The sequence below is a fragment of the Molothrus ater genome, chromosome 1, assembly GCF_012460135.2.
Source record: "Molothrus ater isolate BHLD 08-10-18 breed brown headed cowbird chromosome 1, BPBGC_Mater_1.1, whole genome shotgun sequence".
Taxonomy (NCBI): Eukaryota; Metazoa; Chordata; class Aves; order Passeriformes; family Icteridae; genus Molothrus; species Molothrus ater.
Window position 1 is genome coordinate 102,478,139 of NC_050478.2, and position 25,576 is coordinate 102,503,714.

At 36.6% G+C, this 25,576-nt stretch overlaps 1 protein-coding gene across 5 annotated transcripts in view; it reads right to left on the minus strand.

The window, feature by feature from the left end:
- Nucleotides 1-25,576, minus strand: part of PTPRM (protein tyrosine phosphatase receptor type M) — a 441,653-nt gene that overhangs the window by 256,327 nt on the left and 159,750 nt on the right. For all 5 annotated transcript variants that reach the window (XM_054515015.1, XM_054515010.1, XM_036405775.2 and 2 more), the window contains exons 6-7: nucleotides 19,456-19,630; nucleotides 11,159-11,452 (exon numbers count right to left, since the gene is read on the minus strand). In XM_054515015.1, the coding sequence (XP_054370990.1) occupies nucleotides 11,159-11,452; nucleotides 19,456-19,630 (469 nt within the window). The remainder of the gene's footprint in view (nucleotides 1-11,158; nucleotides 11,453-19,455; nucleotides 19,631-25,576) is intronic.

Here is a 25,576-nt window from a genome sequence, read left to right on the forward strand (position 1 = left end):
CTCGTAATAAGCTAGCTGCTATGAAGAAATAATTAAATGTTTAGATGTGTCTAGGATTTACTTGTATGTATAGAATTCTCTGAATGTTACTTTTTTCTTGTTTGTGCATCGTTAAGACATGGAAAAGGCAGAACACTCTTGCCCTGCCATTTCAGCAATTCAACTTGTCAAATCAACTGCGATTAGATTACAATTGTTACAGAAGACATCTAAGGCCATGCCACTTTAAACTTCTCAATAACAGAAGACAGCTCAAAACATTTTAAAGAAAAAACCTCTTATCTGATCCATTGCAACATTGTGCATCTGTAAAGCTCCAAATGCAGAATAAACCTCTAAGATGTTATCTAATTGCAAATCGTATATTTGAACAATGGGTGCATAAATCATTTTGTGAAGATTAAAACTCGTTGTTTGCATGAAAAGAAAGAAGACATACAAACAGGTCTCAGCAGCTTGCAGTAGCAACCAGGAAGCAACTACTGCAGAGCATAAAAATAAAAGCAGAAAAGTATTTTCATAACAGATTTTTAAGATTTTAACACTGACTGCTTTCATAAGCAATGATCTGTAACTGGAGAGATTTACAGTAAAGTGGTAGTACACACAGCAGTAAACAACCACTTTGAGTTTTAGTAGACAGTCTCTGAAAATTATCGTTATGAAAATAAACTATTTTCAAGGCACTTGTTTTAGGAACTCAGTACCAAATTGTAAACTAACTGCTTAGCAGAGACTGTGTCACTGTAACCCAGAATGAAATAAATTAGTTTTGGAAGATCCATGGCAAACTGTTCTGTGATGTTATCAGAGCAATAATAGTTCATTGTTTCAACAGTCTCATAGGTAAGATGAAAGTAATTTTTACTCAGTCAAGAGTCCAACCATATTTTGAGATGAATGGCATATACATTTCACTTAAAGAACAAACAGATAGTATATCAAGAGGAATCAGAGTGCAATTAGACCTGTGCCTAATTAACAGTGATAACTGAAGCACATAAAACAGTACCGTAAATACAGAGACTAAATGAGTGTATGGAAGAAGAATGACATATCTAATTGTTAAATGACAGTGATTCTGAGATCTGCTCTTGCCTGCAAAAATCTGGTACCCAAACTTTTTAAATACTAATCTTTGCTGGTGCTCCCTTTGAAAGATTATGTAGGAATGAATGGAGTAGCCTTATAATGTATGTATTTATTTATTTTCTCTGAGACTCCAGTACTAGAAAGTAAAGGGTCCATCTCAATAACTGGACAGCTTGAAAATGAGAATACACTGTCACTTCTATCAGAAACAACTCTGTTCAAGACCAAACAGGATCTTGCTAAGATGGCCTTTAAACCATCATATTTCTTCATAAACAGCCTTAGATATAGACTTACACAAAGTAAAGGTTAATAAAGAGAAACAGTCTGAGAAGCCCTATCTGCATAATATTACTGTGAATTACAGCATGATTCAACCACCAGAATTTTTCATCTCCTTTTACAGTAAGTGAAAAAAGTAACAAAAGGATTTTTAGTTTCTTTTTAAAACAACTAACAATACAATGCTGTTTTTCAGTGAAAGGTTTTTTGACAAAAGAAATGCTTTCATTGATTACCCTGAATTATAAATTATAGCTCTCTAATTTTTCCTCTTATAAATGAATACTCTTGACAATCTAGCCCCACATGTCAGACAAAAAACTGAAACATTTATAATGGAAATTTAATTATAGTACAACTTTTGCCAGTCGTCATTCCAAAGTCACCCATAATTATGCTCAGGTCATTAAAAGTTATTTTTTTTCATTTACTTGGCCAAACATGCCAGTTACACATTGGTTCATCCTCTCAAATTCAACACTATGCAGCAGTAATTAAGAAAATTTTTTCGAATTTTTTTAAGCTAATTGCCAACAAAACATCTGCAGAAATAGTCAAAACAAAGAGCAACTGACAGACAATTTGATTTTTGTTCCCAAAGAACATAAATTTTTAGAAATGAAAAGGCACTTCTGCATGTCAAGAGTAAACACTTATTACCTTTTTGCTTTACATGCATTTTCTATATGATAATTCTAAAAGATAACAGTCCACTATTAGCGTGATTTTCTACTGCAAAACTTTGGCACCAAAATACCTTCAGAGTGCTTTTCAAAAGTACCAACTAATGAACTAACAAATGAAACTGAACTCTCCCTTTCCCAAAAGAAAGTCCTTCTTTCTCCTTCCAGGAAGTGGATCAAATTTAATGGAATGAGTAAGCATGAACTAAATGCAGAGATAGTTTTTAATATATTTTAAATAACAACAAGTGTGCTCAAATCATGGTATAAATTAAAAGATACCTAAATGCAGACATCAAAAGTATAAATTTGAAAACGAAGTTGTTGAAAGTATTTGAGATGGTTGGGCATACTGAAATGCAAGAGCCGTAAGTCATAAACTTTACTGGAAATTTGATTTTAGTCTCCACTATTTGCCTTTTAACTCAGTACCTCGTGATAATGCTAAGCAAAGCCTTTCCCAATTTTATTTTTTTCTTCTTCTTAAAGATTTAAGTTAGTATTTCCTTGCTGAGTAAAATGGAAAATGTTTTTTTTCCTGGGCCAGAATTCACTTAGCCATGTAGACACAGAGTAGGAAAAAAAAAAAAGAATACACAGCATCTTTCCTCACTTACATTTTTCTGGCCTCTTAATAAGAGTCTGGAAGAATCCCAGCTCCATGGGTATGCCCCTCTCTTCCTAAACACACACTCAACAGCAATTACAGCAATTAGATGGATCATCATAAAAACCCCCTCTTTTTTTACAGCTATAGAAGCTGAGGTCTAGTGCTCTGTGAACTGTCTCAACTTTGTTTTTGTTGTAAACAGAAATGTCATGCACGCATGCTCACCATGAGAGCTCCTTGGATTGTAGGACAGAATTACCTATTTACAGCACTGCAACAGTCTAGTACTCTGAAGACAGAGTATTTTTTTCCTCCAAAATCAGGATATCTTTTCATCAGGATCTGCCCAGATTTCAGGTCTCAAACTTGACACATAGCCTACAGTCTAGGTTATAAAGTTGTAATTGAACTTTACAGAAAAAGATATTACCAGAAAAGCCAGAACTTAGCACCAGGTTTTTCTTCCTGGGAACCTTTAGGAGGTTGGACTGAATTCTGTAAACGACTCTACAGTTCAAAACAAACAGGTTTTCAAAGCCAAAGTGCCTCCCAAGCACTGAAAAAACCCAGAAGCACCTGAGTAGCGTAGTTGTTCATTCTCCTTTGAAGTGAGGTAAAATTAATATACCATTCTTTCTAAAAACCTTCGACAATTATGCTTTTTTATTAATTTGGAAAAAAACCTCAAACTACATTCCTGGATGTTTCATGCTTCATAGATACTTCAATAGAATTGTGCAGTTATGTGCTTTTAAAGCTGGCTAAAGCTACTGGGCAAGACAGCACACGGTCTAACAGTCTCAAACAAAAGAGTGAGCCTTAAAATACTAAAACCAAGGAGCATGCCTGTCTGTTCATCCATTTCCATCTTTCAACACCCTTTAAAACCACTGGCAAATTTCATCCAAATAACTCACTTAAAATTTAAACTGATTTGATACAGTACTGCTAGAATTTAATTCCAGAAGATGAGAGAGCCAAACTAGCGCCCCCGGTTCAGGAGGCTCAGGGTAAACAAACAGAAGTCTAAGATCAAATACTCCATTTGACAAAAGATTTGTTGTTAATTGGGTGCTCCCTCCTGCCATGCAGGTCTGTCATAAGGGAAAGTGGGATTACTTTCACAAGGTGGTGATGTTTAGTACCACATAGATGTCTATGGTACATCATATTTTCCTGATGCCTAAAACAAGAAGAGATTTTAGACTCGGCTTAGAAGTTCATGCAACTATATATAAATTTTTTTTTTAAGCAAGAAAACCGTCCCTTTAGAGCCTAAATTCTCTTTGGCCATAGGGTTGATACATTCATATGTATATGAGGGAAAAAGAGATGGGGATATATGCATGTGTCTGTATATACACATACACACTCTTTGGCACACACAGTCAGTTATTCTTTTAGACAAACGGAAGTAAATATACACTGGTCACTTCAAATGTATAAAAGATTTTGCTTTGGTTCTGTTAAAGACCAAGTCAGAGGAAAAGCCATACTTTCCTGTTTCATTTGCCAAAGCTTTTGCCAAAGGATTAACATAATTAAAAATGAAGTTGGCCTATGAGTGGAAGACAATATGATGTAACTCTATGTGAGAACTGGAACAGCTGATATAAAAATAGGCCTCAAAAGAGGAGAGAAAGTGCTCAGCATAAAGTTGGTAAGGATAAATTTCAACGCACCCATGAAATTTCACTGGAAATACAGAGAATGTCCATTCCTGCTATTTTTAATTGTTTTTAATAACAGAGTACCAATGCATTAATTTAAATCTGCAGTAATAATACACTTCTGAGAAGAGAGATCCAAAGCATCTATGAAACAGCTTGTATTTCATTTGTTCAGAACAGAGTAATACTAAGGAACACTCTGTAAACATGGTGTTTTTTTACAAGTATTTACAATTATTTATTATTTACCACTTTCATTAAAGATGCCCACATGGCAGTCTTTTATTTATAACCAGTACATTCTCAGCTTGCAGGGTTTTTATCACACTGTAACAAGCAGTTCTTCCTGAATTGAAGTTGGGTACAATAATTGTTTGAGTGTTTTTGAGCCTATCCTTGTAACTAATAAGAGACTGCAGCAAAGACTGGAGATGAAGATATGTCACAGGAGAAGTCATATTATCTACTTTTCCTTAAGGGCCATTATGTTTTATTCACATTGCCTCCACCTGGAAGATGTGAAATTAATAATTTTGCCCCTCAGGTTTGCTCTAAGTTAGTGAAGGTTCATTTGTCTCAAAGAGCAGGTTAATTTCTTCCTCTGCAAATGTTTTGAAATGGGAATCTGTTAAAGTGAAAAAATAAGTCACCATTTATAAGACACCACTGCTTTTCACACAACCAAGGCATGGCAGTTATTATTCCTGTTTCCAGCTGTATATTAAACCAGCTGTAACTGTCAGGAAAAAATCCCAAATGTTTCTCCTTATTCTAATGTGCAACTTCTCAAAACAAACTGATCGGACAGTAAGGTTTCATGCTCTGTGTCCTACCTATACTAGACTGTGTCTATATTCCTCTCATATTTCAGAGCACACGTGTCAGAAAGAGCCAACAGACCTACATACTTGCAGCAGTTTTCCTGTCCTCTTTTTTTCCCCTCCGCTTCATGTGGTGGGGAGTTAAAATGTTCTGTTTCCCAAGTGAGATCTCTGGATCCTTTATATAACCAAAACCTATTTATTTAGGGACCAATGGAGACACAAAAGTGCAGGTATTAGTAATTTCTGTATAAGTCCAGTTCTCTTGGTTGCCAATATTAGAAGTTTTTGTGTTCATGGGCTGAAAATTCACTGAATGGAGAACCAACCTGTGATTTCCCCTGCAAAGGAAAGACCCATTTGAGATGAAGGGGCAGATACTCTCATGGTGTTATTTCTAAACAAAATGTTCTGTTTTCACTGGCAACAACAAATGTAGAGAAGCATCCAGAACAACGCAGTCAGTGTAACTTCAACTTTTGTCTGTGTTTAAGTCTTTCCATCACACTTCACCTCACTGTTTATACAGCTTCAGGTGAGGACAGGAATACAGTGAAGATCATGATCTGAGTATTAAAGCAGAGTTTAGGAATATGACTTCCCCTCTGTGAATCTATGCTGACCACTCCTGATCATGTTTTTGTCCCTTATGTTCCTAAAAATGGTTTCCAAGTATGGCTGTTCCATCATCTTCCCAGGGTTTATGGTGAGACTATCCAGACTGTAGTTTTTTGTTTGGTGTTTTTTCCTTTTTTTTTTCCCCAGGAACTTAAAGGACTCCAAAGGGGAAATTCTAGACTGTAAGACAAAGAGGAATAGAACTGGATTTAAAGAGATTTTTGTATGGGAGGAATTTGGATTATCTGGGTTTTTTCCACCCCAAGATTCTTGATAACACAATGGAAGCTGTTCTGTTAAACAGCATCAGAGAAGTCATCTCAGTGAGTAGCACCTTGGGCACCTTGTTTCCAGACAAGTGGCTGTCAAAGAAGAGCTTTAATACATTAGTCAGTGCTGAAAACCATTTGTGTTTTCTGAAGATGCATTTCTGTTTTGTTTCCCTATCAGAATTAAGTGACCAGTGATACAGACAGATGGACATATATCTCACTACATAGTATTTTCTTGGAATTTTATTAAAATCTTTCAGTTTACCTCCTGCACCTCTGAAAGCTGAAAAATCACCTGCTACAGTGCAGAAAATCCAAAACTAGCTTTTACCCTTAGAAGAAAGAGACCTCATATGAGACAGTTTGTAGAACAAAGGCTTTAGAAAAAAGGACAATACAGTAGGATCTTACTTTCATAATAAAAACAAAAATAAAATGTAAGTTCTCTGTGGACTTCTAGTTCTGATAAATCAATGCAACTTTCTACTAAAGTTTATTACAGTTTCAGGTCAGGAATGGAGACTAGAAATATCATGGAACTTTTCCATGGAAAATAAAATGGTGCAACATCTGCACCCTACTCCTCAGGGTTCAGATGTCTCTGACCTGAGGTCGAGCTCTAATACAACACCGCTGCAAAAACCTTGGTTAAAACTTCTGAAGAAAATTGCTAAGAGAAAGAGACGTGGGAAAAAACCTGCAGTATGGCTTCAAGTTGACATTTTCCTATGATCACAAAACTAAGCACTGTTAAGACTTCGTTATATGTCTGAAAAAATCCTGAATCTCTTCACAGGCAGCTCCCCATGGTATAGCAATGAGAAGGAATAACTTAATTCCCAGTGACACTAAGATCCTTCCTCTTTTCTTGAGACAAAAAGGTAAAGAGACTGCAGTCTTGAAGGACAGAGAAAGGCAGCTGCCATTTCAACCTAGAGAAGTTCTTAGGAAGGAACTCATCTTTCCTAACAGTGAAGGGCATGGAAATCAGCAGTAAGCACCACTGAGTTTCAAGAAAGGCTAGGACATGGACACTGACAAAGGGAGAGACTAACAAGAGAATAACAAAAGAAAGGTGGAAAACAGGGAAAACCAACTGCAAAACTGACTTATTATTCTGAATGTTGTACACAAGAAGATACAGACTGTCCATCCTGAAGACCTGGACAGTGCTCCATGTCATAGGGCAGGACAAAAGTGGTGAGTACTGCCCAGCATACCTGAGCACACTGAATTTCAATACAGGGTTCAGAGAGTTCCTGGCCTGTGCCATCTGCCCAGAGAACTTCTGCCTTGTGCAACTTGATGCAGAGAGGGAAGAGGATACTCATTCCATCAGTGTATTCTGACACACAGATTTTTTTTCACAATGCCAGTGGATGCCAGTGGGCAGCACAGAACAGGTGAAATAATTTTGACACCTTGGAAGAATAACCAGCTGAATGCAAAACAATGAGCAAACTGAGAAAAACAAAGATTATTCATTTTCAAGAGAGGGGATTTAAAGAGTTCCTCTGCTCTGTTCTTCCAGTTTGTAACAAGCCTTCTAGGAGTACCAGACATTTCAAAACAAACCTGCAGCAGTGTTTAAAGAGCTCAGTTGTACTGGGAGTAACAGCTTTCCTCCTGACAAGCTCAGGTGATGGGATAGAAGAGACAGCAAAATCAACTATGTTAATTAAAACATTCCTGTTACTTCATTGTATGAAAATTATTGGTTAAATTGACAGTGATTGTTTTTGCAAATACTCCAGGGCAGTAATTGTGTCTTAGCACAAAGAAGTAGAGATCTGACTGTTAAAAAAACTCCACAGTTTGGAGATAATTCGTAAGAAGATTCTTTTATTTATTTTTTCAATTTTCCTAAGTTACAATAGAGTTTTCTGGTTCAGTAAAGGAAAATATGCTAATTTTCAGAAATTATGCCAAATGTCACAGTGAAAAAAAAAATTATGAGAAAAAGAAAACAACTTTTCCTAGGGAGCCTTAACAATCCCCTCCTTTAGCAGGAGGGAGGATTTTATTTTAACTTTTCTTCCTAAGGTAGCTGTCTTTAAGATGTATCTGTTCACCAGCAGATTCAAGGAACAACATAAATTAGAAATAAAGTCTCCTAATAGTGGAGTCATAGCAAAGAAAAAAAAATAAATTTGCAGGAGCTCATTTAGCAGTTCTGCATTATTCAAGTGTGTTTTAACTGGGGCACTGTTTCACCACCAGAATGCAGAGACACAGACCAGATCAAGATTTGTATCATGCAATGAATGTCAAAGACAAAGCATGCTGGAAAGCCCTGAAATTAATAAATCTACCCACAGAAATACTGATATGGCTAAGAAGAAACTATGTAACACAGTCTGTTTTACTAATTCTTCAACATATCAACTTTAGTTTTACTATGGACAGTTCCACTGGTTTTGGGTCAGACTGGGTCTCATCAGGAACAATAGTGATAGGACAAGGGGAAGAGCTTCAAACTGGAAGTAGGTTTACATCAGATATTAGGAAGAAATTCTTTACTATGAGGGTGGTGAGGCAGTTGGAACTGGTTGCCCAGAGAAGTTGTGGATGCCCCATCCCTGGCATTCTGTATTCTAGGTTCACAACACCATATGAGATGGCTGCGGGGAGAGGGAGATTTCAGCATAGGAACAGGTGGTTTAAATTCCAGACAATCTGGTAAGGCCTCCACTTCATACCTTTAAATGAGAAAACCCCTTCTTTCTGAGTCTGACTCAAATGTGGTTTACCATGGCCAAAATCCATTAAACTCCTTCAAACCTGTTCACATTCTAGGTTAAATCTAATCCAGACCTCAATGTAATTCTCTGGCTTTCTGAGAATTACACTGAAAGAGCACTTACATTGTATTTCATCAAAAGGAAACAAAGCACTTTCTGAAGTGGCAACTGCTTCATTAAGTGTGATGCAACCAAGTCTGGAGAGATTTTTTTTCTTTGCATTCTAATTATAGATGCTTTTATTTCATAAAGTTATAGATAAGACTTGTCTATTACAAGCCTCTGAAATCTCATTTTGCTAAAATGAAAACATATTTCAAATGCTTTGGAGAACTATTAAGATTATTGAATGCCTAGCATACTGCTTCAAGTCTCCAAGCGGTTCACTATCTTCCCCTAGGGAACAGGCAAGCAGCATGCAATTATCACAGTAATTAAAAAGGTGCAATGATTCTTCTCTTAAAGACTCCTGTTTTATTAATTCTATGGTATGCTTTGGAGACTGGCATTATTTTACTCCTACCCAGCTTAATTATACCGTCATTAGTTTATCAGCATCTCTTTTTAAACCCTTGGGCCAGTTATTAGCATGTCACTTGCTAACAGTTAACCAATAACCACTACACCTTCAAAGCAGGGTCTTCTGCTATAAAAAAAGCCAATTTGTAGAGACAGATTCAATATCATCATTCATTTTACATTTTTCACTCATTTAACTTTCTGCTTCTAATTTAAGAAGGTTACTGTTTAGCTTAATGAAAACACAAATAATTCTGATGTATTACAAGACACTACCAGGTAATAAAACACTTCCAGTATACAATGGTTTATGAAACTGAATACCTGTTTTAATACTCAACAGTATGTACCACTGAGAAAACAAAGCATATGATATTCTTAAATATAACTAAAATTGTGGATATCACTCTCTCCTAAGTCTGGCTGAGGTGGAGTTAAATTTCCTTCACAGCAGCCTGTTTGACACTGCATTTTGGATCTGTGACTAATCCAAGGTTGGTAACACAACACAATCCTACAGGACAGACTCATACAGCAGCAAACACAGCATTACCTGATCATACAAGCAGATGAAAAAACTATTAGAAAAACTGTATAGTGCTAAAATAACTGAAATAATTGTGTATTAAATATCTACTTACCTTGTCTAGACATACATTTAAATTATTATGAAGGGCATAGTGACCCAGAAACCCTCCTGAAGGAAGCTACACTTCATTTGTATTCTCCACTTTTGACTAAGCTGAAGTTAGCTTAGCTTAGTAGAGAAAATCTTATAAATACAAAATTCTTAACTATTACTATAATTTAGCTGCATTGCTTTCTGTACTTACATTAGATACTTCTTTCCAGTTATGAGAGGAAGAAAAAGTATCAAAAATAACATCAAATATTTAGTACTCGTATAAGTTTGCATCTTCCGAACATAAATGTGCGATTCTGACAGCAACTATATTTCATTTTGTGTTTGACATCACACCGATTCAATTCAACTGAAATGACATTTACTCACTGATAGGTGGCCAGGTGACTTTAAAAAAAGTATATGCAATGGAAACAGTGTTTCTGTTGAAGTACACAATTTTTTGTGTTAAAAAGGCAAGTAAGACTAAGTAATTCCTTAAAAGACTAGGAACAATGAGCTAATACCACTTGTTACTCCCATTTTCTCTAGCTACACTCCTGCCTATCTTCCACCAGCTTTACAGCAGCAAAGAGATGATTCAAAATATTGGGGGAAAATAGTAATGACTGAAGAAAATCCAGGTCACAGTATCCTCTATTATTTTCTGAGCAGCTAAATCCCAAACTAATATCACTGCCAGTCTCACTGAAAATTATTCTACAATTGCTTCTATAAAATAGGTGAACTTTGTATGCTATTACAATCAGAGGTCAGCTCTATTAATTATAACATCCAAAACAGTAGCCAAGATTGCTACAACGCACCAGAAATTGCACTATCTCATTCAGGAAAGAGACATGCTCTCAGTCACTCAAGAAAGCAGTCCTTTGCTAAACCTCATCTGCTAATTGGGACTCAACAGTGAATGCTTTTGCTGTTACCCAGGATCTCTTTCCACTTTATCTACAAGTTTGATACAACTGACATCGGAAAAAAAAAAAAAAAGGCACGCACAGTCATTATTTCATCTGCAGTCTACAGGGGCATGGAAGGTTGCTTTCAAGGTCACTGTAGCTGGAAAATGCCAATATGTTATACTTAAAACCATTCAGTCTTAATTCCTGCAACCTGCTGGTTTAAGACAGTAAAAACTGCCAGTGAATTAACTTATGTCTTCAGCCCTAGAAACACGTTTACATCTTTCCTGTCACTTTGAAGTACTCACCAGCACATTTTGTTCTTGTTTTGAGAGCTGGGCCAGGAGATCCTGTTCCTCCTTCACCTGGTCTTGTAAGTAACACACTGATTTCATATTCTGTATCAGGATCCAGGTGCCCAATCTTATAGCTTGTGGAGTCCACAGGTTGTATGTCATACCAGCTTCCACTCGAAGTTCGATACTCAACTTCTCTTTGAATAATGGGTCCATCCCCATTGATGGAATTGGCATTCAGCTGTATCCAGAGGTAAGTTGCACCAACTGAGGACAGCTGAGGTGGAGCAATGGGAACTGGTGGCTCTGAAAAACAGTGAGGTATGATAACAAGCCATGATTACACTTCAATTTTTTCTACTTCTAAAACATTCAAATAAGCAATGTACTACATTAGAGCTGAAGACAGCATAAAAACATGGATATGAAGAAATCACCTCTACAGACTGACTTATTTTCATTAAAATGCAATATTCAGATTCTTTTGCTTATGCAGTTGGAGATTTTAACCTGTAGCTTTTGGTCTAAACCTCATAACTCCAAATCAGGTGCAAATGGAATTCTATTCACTCGACATTCCATGGCAACTCCCAATTTAAAAAGAAAGATTCTCAGGTATTCTCATACAAATACAGTTTTTTCTTGATATTAATATTAACCCTACTCAAAACTAGTATTTTCAAGATACCATTCATGTTGTAGCCTATCCTTACACATAACGAGAACAGGAATTTCTGCAGAGAAACAAAATGAATTTTTTATGAATTATTTTCCATATACCTAACTACTCAGCCTTCATATTTTCAGACTTCTGTGTAAGCAGAGTAAGTACAGTAATTTTTCAATTTTATACTTTGGTTATAATCAAGGATCTTCTAAATGAAAGCTATTGGAGGATTTCTTGAGTTTTTACTTGAGGTCTGTTTCTACTTCATGTAATGGCTATTTTCACTAACTGCCATACAGAAATGGTATTCTGCATCACAGAGCAAGCATTCATGTGATATCCTGATAATTTGGATTCTGAATATTTCAAACCCGACCAAAGTTTTAAACCCACTTTAATTTAATATTTGATGGACATCTTATTTTAAATTAGACTGCAGAAATAATTTGCAGACATCATCTTTTTTAAAGGTAAATAACAAATAATTTTTTACCCTACTGGTTAAATTATTCTGCTATTTCATGCATCATATCTGCAAAAAATTCACCTTCTTGTTGGTTAAATATATTCAAGTAGAATGAAATCAAGCCACTGTAATAAGGCACTATTTGATCCAATATTCTTTTCCATTCTTAACATATCTATCAGCAAACACTGCCACCTTCTTAAGACTACACAGAATCAATGAAGAAAGGACATCTGTCTTCCCTATGCTTTAGATTCAGATTGAGCCTCTTATGCTAACCATTTCCCTCTGTGTTGAGATACAGGTAGTCAAACAGACAAGAAGTTAAATTTATCTATTTCATCATTTTGTCATGCTCTTCAAAGTCACAATTAAAGCAAAGAAAATAAAAGAATGAAGCAAAAGGGAGAAAGGATCTCTGGGAAGCATTCAGTATTTCCTGAATATTTCCTGAGAAACAGCAGAATTGCTATTTTAACAAATATGTAATTATCCTACAGTATTCTACCTTTTTTCATTTATAGAAAGACTAACTCAGAACACTCAGTACACTGAAGATTAGCTGTGTCTCAGATAGATGGTGTTTCTAATTAGCAAGATACACTTGTATGCAAGCTTCTATCTGTGCAATCTGTTAGCAATTGATGAAATAAAACACTACAAACCAGCAAACACAGGGATCATTCACTGTGTGTTTTCATCTTATAGAAACTAAGTGATTACTATCACGAAGAACACAATACAAAGGGCAACAAACGAGAACATCTTCAAAGATATCTATTAAGCATTACTAATTGGAATTGACATAAAAATAAAAACATTGTGGCAGATTCCAGGATATAAAGAATATTGTTTAGATTTTCAAATCAGCAGTGAAAACATTGTTTTATGTCAATAGCAATATATGGCAAACTGATGTCATTGTTGAGTTAGAAACATACTGCAGTTTTATTGAAACTATTCTTCCTGAAGTATGTAAACTATGGCTCCATACAGTGATAGTATGTCTGGAAACAGTTCTGACTTGACTCAAAATGATTTAGCATCAATTTAAATCACTAGGCTGTTTTGTGAACCAAGACGTGAAATGGAACTTTTATAAAGCATCCTAAGGCATTTAGTTAGCCATGCTGAAAGAACAGTTAATTACTTTCAAGTTTCAAATGCTACTAAAGGCTGTTGAAGTGCTATTCAAAATGCAAACTCAGGAGTTAGGTCACTAAGGTTAGTGGTTACACCAATTCATTCCAAATATTACAAGTACTTGAAACAGATAGTATTTTATTGTCTTTATATACCTCAGGGCATGTTTTTCAATTCTCTGGGACCACAATGAAAAGGTTAATTCAAGTTACACTATTTCAGCAAAGCCTGCAATTTCATACTATTAACATGGTTTAAGACCAAAAGTTACCTTCTTACCAGAGATTGAGAGTACCTAAAATCAACCCTTCATTACACAAATGATGCTCATATTAAGTGACTGGTTAAAAACATGAGAGTCAATTAAAGCAGATCCTCTAATACAAACACTGTATATACAAATATAATGAACTGATTTTAAGAGTGAAGTCTGAAATGTATTCTTCTGTTTTATTAATTTATTTTTTCTTTTGACAGAATGATTTAATATTTTTAAGATGCTGAGGAGTTTGAATCAGGTAGGTACCACACTGCAGCACTACTGTCCTTCACTAAAAGCAGTTTTACTGGCAGCCCCTGGGGTAGTCTCAATTAAATTTCATGCAAATTAATACCTTTACAAAACAGTACAATAGACTTGATATTTCAGGGCTGTGTATGTTCAAGGAAGGATGTTCAACTGACAGCAGAAACAAGTTTGTAGCAGTAGCTATTTAGTACAATGACTTATCTTGAAGAGGAGTTCTTCCTTGCAGATCTCCTCCTGAAGCAAATGGCCAAATTTTTTCAGTACTGTGAATATTTTGAACATAGGTTTCTAAAATAAAATATTAACTGAAAAAAAAAAAGTGGATCCATATTTCAAATTTTATGCCTTTTAAGACTTCAAACCTCCTCTTGAATTCTCTGACAAATGACAATGGGCACAATACCTTAAGGAAAGAGAATAGTGGCTACCTTACAAAGCCAGAGGTCTCCAGGTGACAGAAAGCTTTAAGCAGGTGCTCTCAAGTAACTCTACATAAATGGGTCACTTATATTAAATATGAGAAAAAGACAGACTTTATCATAAAGAGCAGCCCCTTCTCTCACACAGATAATAAAAACAAATGTAGACATACATGAATGTAAACTATTTAGTCTTACGCACTTTTATAATTGCAAACACACTTGAAACTGCAACTCCATTTAAACTACTTTGTTCTTAAATTACACAGATTTTCCAAACATTTTCTACAACATCTTAACATCTTTTACCTTGCAGTTATTTTCAAATTTTAATTGGGAGGGCAAAGGCATCACACTGAGATGCCACTGGAGGTAATATAAATCTCTAAGATTTAAGTGAGTTAAAGAAGACAAAAATAGACATTTCTTCTCTGTGGCTCAGAAGCACTATCTTGAAAAATGACAAAATCTACTTCCTCACTTTTTGCAAATGCATGAATGTGGATATGTTTACCCTCCCCTCTTTCTTCCTCTCTACAAAATCATAGAATCATGTTGGAAAATACCTCCAAGATAATGAAATTCAACCTTTGACCAAACACCAAGATGCCAACCAAACCATGGCACTAAGTCAATGTTTTCAGGGATGCGGACCCCACTCCCTCCCTGGGCAGCCCATTCCAATGCTTAACCAAGAAAAACTATTCTTCCTGATGTCCACCCCAAATCTCCCTGGCAATGCTGGAGTCTATGAGCTCTTGTCCTTTCCCCTGTTGCTGGGAGAAGAGGCTGACCCCCACCTGGCTATGACCTCCTGTCAGGCAGCTGTAGAGAGCAATGAGGTCCCTTCTGAGCCACCTTTTCTCCAGGCCAAATATCCCCAGCCCCATCAGCTGCTCCTGACCCACTCTACAGACTCTTCACCAGCTCCTTGCCCTTCTCTGGACTCACTCCAGCACCTCAGTGTCTTTCCTGTAGTAAGGGGAGCAGAATGAGACACAGCACTCAAGGTGTAGCCAGCCTCACCAGTGCCAAGTACAGGGGGGACAATCACTGCCCTGGTCCTGCTGGCCAGATCCAGGCCAGGGCGCCACCGGCCTTCTTGGTCACCACATGCCAGCTCAGGTTCTTGGTCACTTCCTTGGTCACCACATGCCAGCTCAGGTTCAGCCAGATGTCAACCAGCACCCCCATATCTTTCTCCCCAGCTTTTAGCACTTGTGTAGTCCCCATTTTCACCTACCTTCCCCCTCTCATTTCAAAACACCGCCCAGTTTGCCTTTCCTTTCTGTCCCAGCATGAACAACCTCATCTGGGTATGCAAGCTTCCTGTTCTTGCACTCCTCACTATCCACATTGATCCATCACCATTTTACTCTCAAAGTACAAGGATGAGGACTGTATACTACAAGCACACAAATGGTAAGCTCATAGGTCTTGATCCCTGTGCCTGGATCCAGCACTGCCCCAGAGGAGCTCAGAAACCTCCTTGCAATTAAATTCTGTACACTGTATTTAGAATTTCAGGGGAATTGGAAACATGAACTCAAAGGAGTCCCAGGGTCTTGCTGGGTTTTATTTAGTAGTTTGTTAACTAACTATATTTGAGAACAGATTTTCACAGGAAGAGAAAAATCACATTTTTGACATAACTAGTACCCTCTTGAAAAAATATTACTGCTTCAAAGTCCAGAGCCTTCAGCACTTTCCTATGGCAAGTTCACTAAGATGGATGAACTCTATCAGCTTTTCTTGTTGGAGGTTTTCTCAACACCTCCAGGCTGAGGCACACTCCCACACTGAAAAATACAAGTCTCCAGTCAGTTTGCTACAAAATAAGCACATGAAACTGGACTCCATTATAGGAATTGTTAGGCAGCAATAAAAATACGTTCTAACGCCACCACTGCTGGTAAAAAAAAGGGTACAGAGAGTGATGGATCCAGCATGAAGATGCCAAGTATCTGTGTATATTTAATGTATGAGAACAGTTGATACCACAGATAAGTAATTATTGATATTTTCTTACTATGTCTTGATGTCAAAATGGCTTTGTCCTCCAGAACAAATTCCTTGCTCTAGAGGTCCTGAAGAGGTTTGGTTCTGTTACCAGTGTTAAAAAAATTTTCCATTTGGAAAATTCAGACATTTAAGCTGCCAGCATTACAGATGGCTACCTTTCTATGCCCTTGCTTAAAAACCTAGCCAAACTCCTTTTAACCAATTTGACACCTAGGTTTACCTTGTTTGAACTCAATAAGCAGTCTGAACTCTGTAATAATCTGATGTCTGCTAGACAGGCTCATTCTGTTCTCCTAAATCTAATCTGCGTTGGATCTGCCCGCTATTAGAAAACTTCAACCTAGGGACTGTATGTAGAACTCTAATTTACTCCACCAAACACATTTAATCAATTCCACCTGACTATTTTCCTTTTGCTCAATGTTTGATTACTTTTATGTCATCTATTAGATATGAGCTGATGTTTTTTAGAATAAGTGGGTTATCTGACAAGGCCAATTTCATGCCTCCCATTAGATAAAGTGACATTTCAATCCAATTCTCTGACAAACTTAGATGAGGATATCGTGCCATTTGAGCACATACAATGACAAGGCACTTGTCTTTTCAGCCTTTCTTATTGGAACAAACACTCAGGTAAATTGAAAACCTCCCCTTCAGGATTTATTTAAATAGAACAATCAATACTTTATTACACCATCCTCTAAAAGGTATGTAAGTTACCACAAACAAGTTTTCAACTAAAACTTTCTCTCCTCTCTCCACTTTAAGGCTGGACTAATTGTTCACTGACAAGCTTTTTCTCATTAACTAGACAATACTCATGTTTACTATTATTTAATAACAGAACAAATAGCTCTTTAATTGCAATTTTCCCCCTCCATACTGCTGAAACCTTGCTGTAACATGCTCACTCATGTGAAAAAAGAAGACCAAAAAAAAGAAGAGAGTAAGAACACCTGGCAGTTTCTTACATGTCTTTCATTTTCAAGATCTCATTCCTATTCCTTTGTGATTGTAGGTTTGATTTGCAGCACCTGAAACTAGCAGCCCTTCTGTTCAAGAGTTCTGGTACCTTGTCTCCAGTGCCACACAACATCATGCCACAACAGCACTACAAAGCCTAAAGATCTTTCCACACATAATTGGAATCTACTTAGAGTAAGCTCCTATTTAGTGAAACTTAGTCTACAGTGAAGTGGAATGAATGTTGTACAGAGTTCTAACCCACTCTACTGTGCAAACATCTCGACTTAAAAGCAAAAATGTTTTGAAAAAAGCCTTATGCCAGAGCAAAACTTCTTGCAACTTGAGTTACAGGTTCAGTAACCAAAATGAAATAGAGCATGATAAATGTGAAGAACTGATTCTCTTCAACTTACAAATGCTCCATTTGACTCTCCTGTCATTCCAGCAATGTAATTCCAAAGAAATTCCTCATAAGGCAGTTTAGTTACACAAGTGTAAATGAGAAGAGAATTAAATTCATTGCTTGTAACAAAGAGGGGGGAGTAATTACACCACTGTTTTTACACATACTATTATTAAGCCATCAGCAATTCACAAGTATACTAAACATGCAGTGTGGGCATATATACATTCTTCATGATTTATGCATAGCAATGGATTAAAAAAATATATAGCTGCACTGAAATCAATCTGTTATCTTTGAAGTCTGCTAACTGATATTGCAGAAAACCTGCTAAAAATTAGGAAATACCATTTCTTAATTATATACCATCAATAAGAAAGCGTATTTATTCATTAGCCCCTAATGCTGCTGTTCAGTACAGTCATCTAATGTTTTACAACACAATGCTTAAAATGGGTCTTTTTAGGTCAGAAGGAATGACCTGCAGGTGGTCTCATAAAAGCTCCAACACAGGCAATGGGGATTACCATAATTACTTTGCCACTCTACAAGCAGTTAATGGGATTACACCCTAAGGCTATCCACTTGCTCGCAGTGCCCAGTGCAGATTTTCTGAAAGAATCTGGGTAAGCACAAATGCTTTAATGATACGCTTCATAATTTCATCTATTGCACCTCAAAAGAAGCACTAATAAATTAAAACACCCTGAATCAAAGAGACTGAGAAGAACTGAACTCCTTTGGCTTCCTGTACCTCTCCTCATTGATGCAGTAACTCCTCCCTCTGCCTCCTTCAGGCAGTGCTCATTCCTCTTTGTTTTCACTGGTGTTAGGTCTGAAACATGCTTCATCATTCCTACTGGGGCTATAGTCCATGCTTCCTTTTTTGCTGACTTTCATACCTATCTATTTTTGGCCATCTACTTTATTTTCTTTTCATGCTTGGACTGAAATAACCTCATTTTTTCCACCACACCTTATAATTACATTCTCATCTCACCCACTCTATTTGTTTCTTTTTTCATCTGTCCATTCAAATAGCTCTTCTATGTTTTCATGCTACAATTTTTCTTGTCTTGTTACCTTCATACCCTGGTTATTTCCAACATCCTTCTCTTGTCCTGTTTCTCTGCATTTTCTCTACAACACATTCACTAAAACCCTATTCTTGCTTTTGGAAAATGGTTTATTCTCAATTATGGCTTTCTTGCATCCTCTTCTACTGGTAACAGACTATTCCCCATTCTACTTACATCTAAGTGCTCCCCAAAGTTTTCAAAAAAACCTTTCCATATACTGAAATATGTGTATTTTATGTATTCACTTAAATGTAAATCTTGCATATTTTGTAATAAGTAAAATTTTAGAATACAATGTCCACAAAGGGGGCAAGTAGCCATTATCATGTTCATACTTCAAATAAGTTTGTAAAGGTGTATAGGTCTGAACAGTGCATTTTAGTGAAATACTTAAAACAGCAATCAACAAGTACCTAGTTAATTAACCCTGGCTTCTTCTATCACTCCCTTGTTACAGCTGGATAGACTCTTAAGATTTACATAAGCAAAATCTATTTACTGAACCTCTTATCAAGTTTAACAGGCTATGGGTGACATTCTTACTGCATTAGCAACTGCAAGCCCTGATTCCACACAGGGAGCATGCCAATACTGATTTGTATGGTGAAGTACCTTTGACTATCAGTTCTGCATAGTTGGATACACCAACTCCTCCTTCCGTCCGGATCATGCAGCGATAGTTGCCGGCGTCCCGCTTGGTGGCATTCACCACACTGAAAAGAGCTACAAATCGTCGGGCATTGAACACTTTTATGTCCTTCAATGGTGCATCCCGTACATAAATACCCTAGGCACAGAAAAGAAACAATGTGATTAGTCATATTAAAAAAATATATGCTGACAACCCATTTTACTTCTCACAAGTTCCCCAGAAGGGAAGGATAGATAAAAGCAGAAGTCTGTATGTTACTTTTACAGGTGTGACAGGAAGACTTCTGCCTTCCCACATGAGTTAAACCATTCATCATGAGTGGGCAACCATTAACCTGTAACAGCTGCTTTCAACTCTTTATAGATAACCTAATAGAAAGATTTGAGAACAATGTAACGTTTACTTGCTTAGCTTGTTTTACACAAATACTTAAATTTATTAATTTTTTAGAAAATGAAGCCCAGCATAGTCAGTCCGTGCTTTCTCTTGCCTTCCCCTGCATCTGCTGCTTGAGATATGCATTTTTCAGGGAAACATCAGTGGATGATTCTCATAGCAGCACCCACCCCAAGGGTTATCAGTGACTCTGGTAGAAGAGACTAGGCAGAGATTTATCAGGTAAATGACCTGAAGCTGTCTCCATCTCTCACTTTCTCAGCATGGCACTGGAAACTGGGCAGTTTCTTTTTCAGCACAGTGTCTTGCTGTCAATTCAACACATTACATGTATGGCACAAGAAAATGAGCCCTATAACAGCTGAGGAGCACAAGGAGTGAAAAACGGAGGGGGGAAGACAGAAGAAGGCACAGATGACAACTTGCCACATCCTTTGACACAAAGATAATGGCAGAGAGACTTGGCTCTCAAATCCTCATCACAACTCATGCTCCACCTGACCATGAAATAGGATATGTGCACTATGAACACTCACAAGCCCGCAAAAAAATGTAAAATGATTGAATTATGAAAGCTGGATGGAAAAAAATAAAATCAAACCAACCACCAAAACGTACTGACAACATTAACCCAAACAAGCAACCAAGAAAGAGGCACTTTTCATACAGTGGAGTGTATTCCAACAAACTGAAGGCTGCAACCACTATCAAAACATGGAAGAGAAACTGGAAAACTCCAACTAGAACTTCACAAAAAATCACTCTCTCCAGGAAGGCACACACACTGTCTGATGTTAAATATTGACACCCGGTATGTTTCTCTGACTTGAGGAGCTTCAAGCAGATCAAGGGTCCTGCACTGTCAAGCTTCTGTAAACCAACAACACTGGTGATGTCTGTTTTTCTGTCCTGGAGTCTGTAGTTTCTCCAGCTGAATTTAAGACACATAGAAAATACTGATCTCATTTTACTATGATCTTGTTTGCCACTAAATTGGAAGTATCCTTGAAATTCAAGTTATAACAGAAGAATTTTAAACAACAGGCACAAAATTAAACTTATCCATAAATCACAAAACCAAGTCCAAGTTAATCATGCTGTTATACCAAAGAAGAAACATAATTAACAATAAATACTAATTCTAATGCACAGTAGAGTTATTTCCTCTTCAAAAGAAAACATGGGTGATGTAAAGCTAATGTGAAAGGAAAAAAAAAAGTTGTAAGATGTCCAAAGAAGAATGTGCTATCATGTCTTAAAAATTATTCAGTTGAAAATTATTGAGAATTCCTTCAGACAGTTGACAGCTCCTTAAGGTTCCTCAAAGTTTGAGCTGCTGATAAAGCAGCTTCTGTGATGGGGCATGGCAGTTACAAAAACCTAAACTTGGAAAGAAACATTTCAAACTACTATTTCAAAACTACTATTTTTTGCCACTGTAATATCCTTCTAGCGAGAATGGCTGCTGATAACAGGAGATAAGCAGTGGGTTAATTAGGAGTTTGGAGAATGAGTATTTCTTAAAAGCCACATTATTTCTTACCTAATACAATAACTTAATTAATCCTGATAATCAGAACGGCTGATCAATCACAAGCCATAAGCCAGTTTTAAAGTATGTTACTACAGCTTTCAGGCTCTTGAAGGATCCCATATGTATCCAAATCTCACGGTTACATTACACCCATCCATATCACTATTCCCATTTTTCTAGCTGCAACATCAGGAAGGCATGCAACATGCATGCAGGCTATTTTATCCTGCCAAGAAATAGGATAAGTTATTCCCCAGGGAAAAACATAGTGCCACACACTGATTAATTCTATCACCTAAACTAGCTCAGCTCATTTAGAGTGGGAACAAACTACTCTGCTCTACAGCCTTCACAGAACAACCCCCCTTCCACATGGGGAACCTGCATCCACAATTTACCAGGACTCTTATGAGTTACCATACATGAAGAACTGTAAATATTTTAAAATAACAATTTCTTGCTGTTCCCACAGAGAAAGAAATGAAGGGATAGGATTAGGCAATGCCACTGTAATTTCTACACTAATTTGCAGTTCATGAAGAGGGGGCAATCATGGCAAGATATGATGCATACACAGCCCCTCCTGGCCCTACACAGAGAACTGTCTCCTACCACACCATCTCCTCAGACCTCCAAGTGGCTGGTAAAAATCCTGAACTTCACAGTCTGGGTGTTCACAGAAACTGCCAGCAGTCCTTGAAGGAAACTGCTCCAATACCCCTCCCTATAGGACATATTTCCCATCTTTTTCATGCATATTTAGAATGGAAATTGGAACTAATCAATGCACTGTAGCAGTTACAATAAATTACTATTTCACCTGGGTCCCATAATCTTTCTCACCTTCTGCTGATTCTCAAATATACTAATCTCACCTGATTTTGAATGTTTTAAGTGCTGTTCTACAACAGGAAATCTCAGTTTGATCAAATAATTGACTTACATGGCTTTGTGACACATGCCATTGATTCACATACCAATAATTGTAACTGAAAAAAGAGAAGCCAAATCAGACCAGGAAGCACACATCACTTGCTCAAATGAAAAAGCTAGAGAAGCCTTAAATGTAACTCAGCTTGGTTCCACAGAGGATTCGAGCAAATTTTCCCTCCACCAAAATCCAGGTGAGAAAAGGTTATTAATGGTGGCTTCAAAATTCATGAAAGAGCTCTGGAAAAAAAAACTTTTATTATTAAGACTAAAACAAAGCTGTAAAATATATAGGAGATTATTATCAATAAAGATTATCTTGACTGAATTCTCTTGAACATTGCAAACTCATGGAGGCAAAGTGTAGCGTGTCTAATTATATGTTAGAACTCAAATAGTCCCACAGAATCACTAGCATGACATTTTTTACTAGAACTCAAAGGAGAAGGAAAAATCACAATTTTTTTCTTTAGTCTCTTTGGGGAGAAATATATTCAAGGAAAATATAGTGTCTGTAACAGACAAAGACAAAGAAACCTAATTGCTTTACGTTCCACAAGAAAAAATACAGCCCAAGAGAGCAAGTTTTCCCTCCCTTCTGGGATGACAGCAAATGAGTAGGAGAGCTGCCTAATTGATTTAAGCCTAAGCATAAAGGAACAGTAATGAAGGTAATGAATTCAAGTATAAGGAAAGTTCAATCTATAGGCATTGTTCAATCCTCTAGGCAACTGGAAGACAGTTACAAAAGCTGTGCAGAAAAAAAATTTAAAAAAATAATCCCACACCTACAACTTCTCCCAAACTCTTATTTCAGCAGAAGACTATTTTTAATCTGAAAAAAATGCTATTAACAATTTGATATATAAATACAGAATTGTTTCTATTGTAGCAGTACCCACACATCCAGCTTCACTCCCTTTATTTGTGATTCACATCTTGTTCCCCTGACTTACTGCAATGATTTCAGGAAGTTACCCAGGTATGGCATCCTTTTTCCAGTGTTTAACAGGCCCATTTCAGCTCACTGTGTGATAAATTACCAGCTCTCAGTGCTGACTGCTAACAGCTATTTCATTTCAAATGGCTAAAAATAACATATCAAATGAAAATTTGTTTATTAAACATTCTAGCACATCCCGTTACCATTTCTTCACAAAGAACTATTTTTAGTAGCCTTCAGAAAAGTAAGTCTTCATTACTCACTAATGCAACAATCTAAACTCCCACAAATAAGAGTTCAATTATGATATGCTGTTTCACTAACTGTAGTCATTAAAACTTTACTCTCAGGTTTTTTGAGATTCTTCAATTTACCAGTAGGTCTTGCCAACTCTCACTTTTTACATGAAAGCCTTAGTCTTCCCAAATACATGACATTTTATTGAAAAATAAACAAAAAATGACAAGTCTGTAATTTACTGATCCCATTCGAGAAAAGAGGATAAAATTAATGATTAACAATATAACACTGGTACTGGTATTAAGACCTACTAGCACAGATTGTTCGAGCAAATTCATAGCATCCTGTTTTCTGGGTGGGGCTTTTGTTTTGTTTGTTTCTTTTAAATACAATTCAAAAATAAAGACGGTTCTTTTAACTTTCTTTACTTTAGCCCCGATTTGCCACACAAAAGTCTGAGGCTTTTCTACTGATTAGGGCTGTTAGCTTTTCCTGCCCCTGGGACTTTGAGAACTGTGTGAACAGGATACTTCATTCTTTACAAAGAGGAAGCTGCCATAATCATTTAATGTTAGACCTGCTTGGCCTACAAAGGCCACGTCCCCAGGGCAGAGCTATCTCACCTCCCTAGAACACAAGAACTATGGTCACAGAATAAATACTGAGATCCAAAAATGAAAGTAACAGATTCCACTGGCTGCCTGAGGAACCTGTGCATTTTCAAATGCTCAGAGAAAGCTTTCAAAAAATACCAAATACATATATAAAGAAATGCCATTTAAGCCAACTAATGCAAATATGTAACTGGTAAGTCACTTGTAAGAATAAATTTTCTATTAAAAAGTTATTTAATATATAGGGATATAAAAAATAAGCTTAATTTAACTTCAGGATTTACACAGCTTGATAAACCCATATTTCTAGTACCAACATATTAAATGGATATACAGACAGCTAAAAGCATTTTTAAAATGCATGTTATTTTTCCATTTCAGGCAAGTTAGAATGAAAAAAATAGGTTATAGTTATTTAAATTACACTTACTGGCTCTTCCAGGCAATGAACTAACTCTAAGTCTTTTAAATGAACAGCAATTTAGCAGCAACAATCTATATATTAAACCCTTCAGCAGCAATTCAAAGGCATTGAACTTCTGGGATGTTATATCCAGCACTACCAGTGATAATCACTCTCAAGGCATGTATCAACAATTTTGTGAGAAGAGAATTAAAAGGAAACAGTCATCCTCTGTCCATATGGGTAGATTAGGCAGCTTTTTATACTTTTAACAGAAGAAAGGGTTTGCATTATCCCACTTCCAAATACACACATTTATAAAATTGTGATTAGAGTTATACCAGTGGGATCTCAAAACGAGCAAGGCCAGAAGCAATTTCTGTTTAAAATATGTATAAAATCTAAATCAAATAGTAATTAATATCTCAGGAATATTACTTTGCAGAGTTCATGTAATTCCAGTAACTAAGATGGCTACCTCTGAATTTCTAGATTCATGTTCATAACCAAGACAACTTTTCTCAGTCTATATTAGAGCCATCACACATCTTGTGATTATCCAGTATTTATTCCATCTAATGTAACAACTCTATTTCATTTAAGTAATAAGGCCAAGATGGAAAAAGATTATTATTATCCTATTTGGAATTATTCTGCTATGAGATGGAATTGTTCTCTGCAGGTGTAACTAATGGGCATTCAAGCAAACTATTATTATTTTTTTACTTTTCAAGAAAGGCTTCTCTTTTCAGTAATTTAATGTTTGATAACTGAGCCTTTTCTTCCAATCACACAGGCCTCCAGAAGTCCCTGCTTATTATGACTAAACCTAAATACTGGCTGGAGCTGTCAGGTTGTACCATAAAATATTATTTAAGTTACACATCGAGTAGTCACATCAAATTTTAAGCACTGACATCTATTTGAAGACACAGTTACAAACACAGAAAGTAAACAAAGACAGTGCATTTTCTGGAGTCATTAAACTCTTTGTAATTTAACCAAAGCAGTCACTCTCTAC